At 46.0% G+C, this 8,440-nt stretch overlaps 1 protein-coding gene across 1 annotated transcript; it reads right to left on the bottom strand.

Annotated features, from left to right (window-relative positions):
- Positions 1 to 211: 211 nt before the first annotated feature.
- On the bottom strand, positions 212 to 5,814 carry PIPOX (pipecolic acid and sarcosine oxidase). Its single transcript, XM_044672876.1, has 6 exons — positions 5,201 to 5,814; positions 4,087 to 4,269; positions 3,061 to 3,207; positions 1,783 to 1,941; positions 1,134 to 1,209; positions 212 to 798 (listed from the first exon to the last, which is right to left on the bottom strand). The coding sequence occupies exons 1-6, from the start codon at positions 5,396 to 5,398 to the stop codon at positions 668 to 670; spliced, it is 894 nt and encodes a 297-aa protein (XP_044528811.1). The 5' UTR covers positions 5,399 to 5,814; the 3' UTR covers positions 212 to 667.
- Between the last annotated feature and the right edge of the window lie 2,626 nt (positions 5,815 to 8,440).

Below are 8,440 nucleotides of genomic sequence, written 5' to 3'. Positions count from 1 at the left end.
GCTCAATCCCATGTCTTCTCAGTCTTCAGAAAATGAAGAGTCCTAAAGCTATATGTAAGATCAGTCAATCAGCCAACAAGCATTTATTATGCTTTTTTTAAAATATACACCAGGCATTGGAGACCAAAAGATAAAATTGAAACAGTCTCTAGAGGACCTTATATTCTAGTGTGGGAAAGACTCACCCACAAGAAAGGAAGTACAAATAAGGAACAATCAACAAATAAGCATTTATTATGCTCCTCTTGTGGGATATAACAAGAAAAATATAGTCTGGTCTACACTCCCATCCCCTTCTCCCAGAAAGCTTTGGAAAGGTTTTCCCTGTTCTTAAAGAGCAGCAGAGAAGGAAATTCCATCTGCTCCTGTGGGCTTCTGGGTCTGTCCCACTCCCTGTTGAAAAAATCGATCTTTAAGATTCCTTCCTTTCCGTTCCAGGATGTCTGAACTACTTTTAGGAGCAGGATTAAGTAAATTATTCAGAGGGAGTAAGCGAGCCCAGATCAGTCAAGAAGAATAGGAAACGTGGATGATGTCTCGCTCTCCTTCAATCTGGGACGTCTCCCTTTAGTCAATAAGTTTTCAATCAATCAATCAGCATTTATTAAGCATCTACTGGGTGCCAGGCACTGTGGTAAGCAAAGAAGGGAGGTTGTTAACCAGAGGTTTACAGAGATGCTTTGTTGAGGCTCTGGAAGCGACTCATTCGGAATGGAGTCAGGTCATAGGATAGAAGTGACTCTGTACTTAGTTCATACAGGATCTTCCCCACCACGGGGGACAGCTTGAAGCCATGTCCTACAGAGAGGAGAAAAGAACATCAGCTGCTTTCAGAAACACAGGCTCCTTCGGAATGTAGTCTTTGGCCACCTCTATAACTGTATTCTCTTCTCCCCCAAGGCTCCTCGGAGGGAAGGTTGCTGCCCATCATGCTATTTCTCCTCTCCTCTGATACCCCAGAGCTTAGGTTCGCTTTTCCTACATCGCTGCACCCTCAGAGCCCCACTTTCCAGGTCAGTACCATGGGGAATGCCCCTCTTCCTGACACTGAGGCAAACAGGGCACCCCTCCACTCTCCCTGAACTGCCCCAAATCCCTTCTTCTAGCCCCTTCCTCCTGGCTTCCAGCCTCACCTGAGAATCCGGCCCCAATGATGATGTTGGCATGGCTTGGGTGCTTATCCAAAATGAAATTCTTGTCTGGGGTATTCTGTAGGAATCACAGAGAAGCCATTACAGGAGGGAAATGCAGCATTGGATTCTGCAGGAATTGGGGCTGGGTTAGATTATTTTCTGGAGTGGAAGATTTCAGGGCACTCCGGGCCATCCAAGATTACTTATCCTCGGAGTCTCTCTCCTCTGACTTTGCCAATCTTCCCTGTGTGCCCATCTGTCTCTCTTCTAATATAAGGCTCTGTACACAGTAGGTGCACGGTAAATGCTCATCAGATAACTAATCGAGATGCTTCGGGCCCTGGTGACAGCTGTCACCTCTCTATGTCCCTCAGACATGCCCAGCTGGGCTGCTTCCCAATCAATTCTGGATGGGAGCTCGGGAGAATGCTGGAAGGGGCCGTCAGGGCTGGGGCTGACTTATTAATGACAGAGAGCAATCGGCCCCTTCCATGCCTCCCTCCAGGACCCAGAAACAGAGAGCCAGGAGGATGAAGTCACTGTCAGATGTTAGGGGCAAAGAAGGTCAGGCTGGGGGTCTTGTTTTGGTCTCTAGCCTTTTCCCTCCAGGAAGGAGGCCTGACTCCATGGGCCCTCCCAGACCCCTTACCGTGTACATGCAGCGTTCCATTATGGCAGGCTGAGGCTGCAGGCCGGGGAAGTAATCTCTCACAAAGCTGCGGAGGACCTGGACATCTGTTAGGTCTGGAGATGCTGAGGGGCAGTCCCGCTCATCTGGGTTGACTTGGTTACCATGGTGATAGCAGACCTGGTACCCAATCATCGCTGGTTTCAGCGAAGAGAGTCATCCCTCCCATACGGACCCCACCCAAGTGAAGGGGCTGGAGCTGCCCCAACACAGGCAGGGGAGAAAGACTCAACTGCCCCCCTGCCTCACCCCTCCAGGCAGCACCGAGACCACACCCGAGAAGCAATATGGTACAGTGGGAAGACAGAGGACCTGGGTTCTAATCCTGACTCTGTGGTCCCACCTTAATCTTAGCTTCTGTTTCCACCTTGGTTTAAAGTTGGGAAGAACCTTAGAGATTTAATGTGGTTATTGTCCTTCATAACTGGAAGAGGACCAGAATGACATCACTATGTCGGGGCCAAAGTACAGCGGGTCCATCTGTGGCTGATTGGACCAAACTGGGCTCCGAAGACGCTACTATGGATAGGGCACAAATGGCCTCCATGAGCACTGGGGATGGAGCTGTCCAATTCTACGGAGCAGAGAGTCAATGAGATTCATCCCAGATCACCGAGGGAAGAAGGGACAAAGTTAGGATCTGAACCCAGATCCCCTGAGCTGCAGAGATTCTTTTCCTTGTATCAAAGAACAAAGGAAGGTCTCCTCCCGCTCTAAAGTCTATGTCATTGTGATGTGTATGGAGTAGGGCGTGGAGTTCACATCCCATTTCAGACAGATGTCTAACTATGACACCCTGGGCAAGTCATTGACTGCTCTGTGCCTTAGTTTCCTCCTCTGTAAAATGGGTGTTATATTTAATGGCTTCTGACGTCCCTTCCAGATCTAAATCTATACTATTTTATAGGCTATGGCATGGCACGGCACGATTCATCTACATGGATGGGATATGATATCAGGACAAGGACTTGGGCATCCTTCTTGCTGCCAGAGGGAGCTACTCAGATGCCCATCCTTATGACCATCCTGTGTTTGGAGTTGTGGCCGGTCCTCCGAGGCTCTTAGAGAGAACATCCTAGCCATAGAGCCCCAGGACAGACAAGCATGGCTTCCATGGGGAGCGGGGTGGCCTGCTGCCCTTATTCATGGTGGTGGGGGTGGTATGTCGCATGGACAGGAATCATTGAAAGTTGAGACCTCGGTCCTACCAGGACAACGTCATTCAGCCTTCCCACTCACCTTCACCATCCCTGGGTACTCTCCTGCAGGTATCCCATAGACATGATGGGGAGCCTGCTCTGGGACTGACGCCACAAAGCAGGGAAAGTTCTCTTCAAAGCTCCCAGGGACCTTCTCTTTCCAGTAACACACATTGATCAGCAGCGGCTAGAATAGATGTAGGAAAAGAAGGGATGGGGGTGCAGCTGAGTAGCTCAGTGGATTGAGAGCCAGGCTCAGAGATGGGAGATCCTGGGTTCAAATCTGACCCCTAAGTATACATGCCTAGAATGCTCCTCCTCCTCCTCTCAGAATTCCTGGTTCCCTTCAAAACCCAGCTCAAACACCACCTTTGTAAACTAAGAGTTCTCAACTTTGGAAGTCTATGGACCCCTTCTCACAATCATATTTTTGGATTTTTTTAAAACCTTACCTTCCATCTTAGAATCAATACTTTGTATTGGCTCCAAGTTAGAAGAGTGGTAAGGGCTAGGCAATGAGGGTTAAGTGACTTGCCCAGGGTCATACAGCTGGGAAGTGTCTGAGGCCAGATTTGAACCCAGAACCTCCTGGCTCTCAATCCACTGAGCTATCTACCTGCCCCAACAACAGTGTTTTTAAATGAATAAAATAAAATCTATAACAAAAGAAACCAAATGCTATCAAAATAGTAATAAAAATATTCCAGCAAACAAATTCACTGATCCCGGATTAAGATCCATGAAACAAAATCTTTTTAGATCTTCCCAGCTGGCAGTGCCCTCTCCCGCCAAACCCCTTTGGACATATTCTGTCTGTGGCTTAGATATGTGGATGCTGTGTGCCCTGTTGAATGATGAGCTCCTTGAGGACAGGAATGGTTTTTGCTTTTTCTTTCTGTCCCTGGCATTCTCCCTTACAGGGCCTGGCACAGTGCTTAATTATAAATGCTTCTCCACTGACAGATTGCCACAGAAGAGTCTTCATCCTTGGGCCATTGGTGCCAGGGCCCCCTCTGCCACCCCCTCCCCTGACCAGGTTGTGCTATATCGGGCTGTCCCCATTTACCTGGAGAGGCAGTTGTATTCCCAGGGGGCGGAGAAACTGGTTAGTCCAAGGACCTGCAGTAATTACCAGGCTCTTAGCTTGATAGGTCCTGGTGGTGGTTGTCACGGTAACTGGGTACCCGGGTTTTATCTCTGTTACTTTCTCCCCATCATGGATCATGCCTCCTAGCTGTCTGATTACATCCTAAAAAGAGGAGGAAAAGAAAAAATTCATAGAATGAGAGTCCAGAAGGGCCCTTAGAAAGACCCCCTTTGGTAGTTTGAGGGAGGCCTATGGTCTCCTCACCCTTATGCTTTTAAATGCATAAAATAAACTATAAAAGATTACAAAGGACACAAATTCTACTGAAATACAGTTATATATATATATATATATTATATATTATATATTTAAAACCAAGTTCAGGGGTCTAGAGGCAAAAGGTCCTGAGTTCAAATTTGCCCTCAGACACTTCCTAGCTTTGTGACCCTGAGCAAGTCACTTAACCCCTTACTGCTCTTCTGCCTTGGAACTGATACCTAATATCAATTCTAAGACAAAAGGCAAGGGTTTAAAAAAATAAAAACAACTTCTAGAGCCCCAGGTTAAGAATTCTTGATGTGGTTTAATCTTAATAAATGTAAAAACTAAGGCCCAAGGCACTGACCTGATTTGTCCAACCACAGGGATTGAAAATGGCAGATAAAAGATTAGAACTCAGGTCCTTTGACTCCAAATCCAGTGGTCTTTCCAGTACAAGATGCATTTCTTTATTTTGCTTACCCCAATAGAAAGGCCAAGGGATTGTAAGGGACAGTTCTATAGTAGATAGGAAAGGGAGCCCGGAATCACAAATCCCTCTGCCCTGTTTATAGGGCACCATTGATTTTGAAAACAATGTTCTTTGCATCATCCAGTTACCTCAGTCCCCACATTCTCAAAGAATGGCTTTGGTCCTTGAGCATAGTAGTTCTGTCCAGTGGGAGCTGATTGGTACCCACCACCTATTCCATCACCCTTTCTCTTGGGATGCTGGGTTTCAGAGGGTGTTTGTTCCCCTTCGGGTTCCTAGCCCTTCTCCACTCTTTTCCCTTTCTCCATCTCCCTCCACCCTTCTGATCTTATTAGATATTACCTGCAAGGCCTTCAGTGCCTTGTCAGCAAACAAGACACCCCCAGATGGATCCCAGATTCCAGATTCCCCTCTGGCCAACCGAATATTTGGAAAACGTCTCTGCAGCTCTTCAGGGTTGAGATTCTTGTGTTCCACACCCTGCTTAGACAAGGTGTCCAGAGTAGCTCGAAACTCAGAGTTATCCTTCTTTGCCAACATCAGTAATCCTGTCTGCCTGTAGGGAGAAAGACACTTGGACAAGGATAGGATCACAGTATCCTACAGCTAAAAGCAAAGGAAATTGTAGAAGAAAATCAATACAACCCTTTCATTTTCTAAAGGAGGAAAGTGACTTCCCCAAGGTCACACAGAACCAGAATTTTAAACCAAGGTGATCTGAATCTAAAACCAATGATTTTCAACTGATTGCTCCAAGAAATGAACCCAATGGACTCACAACTAGGATAATTCATAATGCTACAGGCCAACATGTTTCCTAGCCTCTCTTTTTCACTTTTGTCTTGCCTCTCTCTCTCACTTAGCTTAATCTTTATTATTCTTCTCCCCTCCGTCTATTCTCTACAACTCTCTGTCTCTCCCCTCTCTCTCCTCTGTCTCTCTTCCTTCTTTTTTTCTTCTTTTCTTCCTTCCTTTCTTAATTTTTCCTTTCCTTCTCTCATTCTTTTTTTTAAACCCTTAACTTCTGTGTATTGGCTCCTAGGTGGAAGAGTGGTAAGGGTGGGCAATGGGGGTCAAGTGACTTGCCCAGGGTCACACAGCAGGGAAGTGTCTGAGGCCGGATTTGAACCTAGGACCTCCCGTCTCTAGGCCTGACTCTCAATCCACTGAGCTACCCAGCTGCCCCCTCCTTCTCTCATTCTTTCTCTCTTCCTTTCTTTCATTTTTCTTTCTTTCCTTTTCTCATTCTCTCTTTCTTTCTTCCTTTCTTTCATTCTCTCTTCCTTCCTTTCATTCTCTCTCTCTTTCTTTCCTTTCCTTCTCTCATTCTTTCTCTCTTTTTCTATCTCTCTTTCTCCCCACCCCCACCATCTCTTTCCCCTTCTGGATCCATTATGTGTCTTCCTTGTCTACACATCTGTCTTTTGTTGTTCATTCGTTTGATCTCTCCTTGCTTCTCTCTGTGTGTCTGAGAGGCATTGTGGTCTATAATGGAAAGGGCACAAGGAGAGGTCTATGCATCAAGAGAAACAGGCTCTTTGCTTAACTTGTTGTCTAATCCTGTTATTCCCCCTCTCTAGGCCTCAGTTTCCTATTCTGTAAAATTCAAGGCTCAGATTCAAAGCTTTTTACAGTCCTCTCTGGCTTGGACACTTTATAGCTCAGTATTTCTGTGATTAACTCTCCCTGAATCTTTCTCTGCTTCTATGACATCCTAGCTCTCCCTTCTCAGTCTGTCAGATGCTTTCTCTCTGACAGTTTCTCTCTCTCTCTCTCCAGCATCCTGTTTTTGTGATAAAGATCAGAGAAGTAACTGCACAGCAGGGGGTCTAGAGGAGTAAGAGGGAATGGTCCGGGGGGGAGAGGGATCCTCCCCATGTGCCCTTCAGTCCCAGAAATCTTGGTGTCCACTGTCAGCTTGGCACATCCCCCAGGTACAGAGCACAACGCTGGTAATAGCCTATAATGGAGTCTCACGGATATTACATGCTTCCAAATCCCACATTATCTGGTCAGGGGGATTAAAGGGAAGATGGGGAAGGGCAGGGGAGGGGGAGGGACACAGCAGAGACCCTGGGGCTGGTGTCATACACAGAGCTTCGCAGTGTGCCCAATTCATTTGCCATGGCCCCCCGCCTCTCTAGCATTCACCACTGACAGGAGGGAGACAGAAGGCTTTTCTGTGCACCTTCAAAGCTCATTGGAGAAAAGTTAGTGGAACAGCCATAATAAAGAAAGAAATGACCTCTTCCCGTGTGGGACCCCAAGGTGAAATGCTTCCTTCAGGTTGGTCCTCATCAGAAAAGCCTGTCTGGTCACCTTATCGATCTCAGGCAAATTTCTTACTTTTTAGGACCTCAGTTTTCTCAACAATAAAATGAGGGATTTGATAGACACCCTAGGACCATAGGACTATATATTTAGAACTAGGAGAGACTTCAGAAGCAATCTATTCCAAACTCACATTTTACAGAAGAAGAAACTGAGGCCCAGAGTATTCACACAGGATCTAGAACTTATAGGACTATGAGGAAATTGAACTAGGTGACCTTAAAGGTCCCTCCGAGTTCTAAGCCTATAATGCTGGTCAGCAAAGACAAGCAGGAAGACATTTCTCCATGTCTCCTGCTTCCATCTGTCCCTTGGGTGCTTTGGAAATTGTTAAGGAGTCCTTATCTTAAATCCTTCATGCTACAGTTTCAGTATACAAAACCTTTGGTTCTTAATCAAGATCAAGAAGAGGCAGGATATGGCCTGTCCCTCACCTGGGCTCCAACCAAAGAGTATGATGTTGATTCCTGGTCCAATAGTCCAATGAGAAGATTAGAGTTGTCTCAGAGGTCATCTAGTCAAACCCCTCATTCATAGCTAAAGAAACTGAGATCTGAGGAAGAGGAGAGTGACTTACTTATATCCACAAAAGTAGTAAGTGGTAAAAATAGGCCATGGAGCCAGTTTAAAAACATATATATATGTATATGTAGCTAGATGATTCAGTGGATTGAAAGCCAGCCCTGGAGACAGGAGGTCCTGGGTCCAAATTTGGCCTCAGACACTTCCCAGCTATGTGACAATGGGCCATTGGGCCAGATGCAGCCCCCTGAAATGTTCTATCCAGCCAGCCACGTAAATTATTCTTAATTTGACGAATACAATGAGTAGGATACAATACAATGAAACTTCAAAAAAGTTGCCTTAGAAACAGACTGACAGATGAGCATTTTCTTTCCTTTGGCCCCCTCTTTAAAAAGTTTGCCCATCCAATAAGCACATGAGAAAGTGTTCCAAATCTCTAATAATTAGAGAAATGCAAATCAAAACAACTCTGAGGTATCACCTCACACCTAGCAGATTGACTAAAATGAAAAAAGGGGACAATAATGAATGCTGGAGGAGATGTGGCAAAATTGGAACATTAATGCATTGCTGGTGGAGCTGTGAACTGATCCAGCCATTCTGGCTGGCAATTTGGAACCATGCTCAAAGGGCTATAAAAGAATGCCTGCCCTTTGATCCAGCCATACCATTGCTGGGTTTGTACCCCAAAGAGATCATAGATAAACAGACTTGTACGAAAATATT

This window comes from Gracilinanus agilis, chromosome 4 (assembly GCF_016433145.1).
Source record: "Gracilinanus agilis isolate LMUSP501 chromosome 4, AgileGrace, whole genome shotgun sequence".
Classification (NCBI taxonomy): domain Eukaryota; kingdom Metazoa; phylum Chordata; class Mammalia; order Didelphimorphia; family Didelphidae; genus Gracilinanus; species Gracilinanus agilis.
This window is presented reverse-complemented; position numbering and strand designations above follow the sequence as displayed.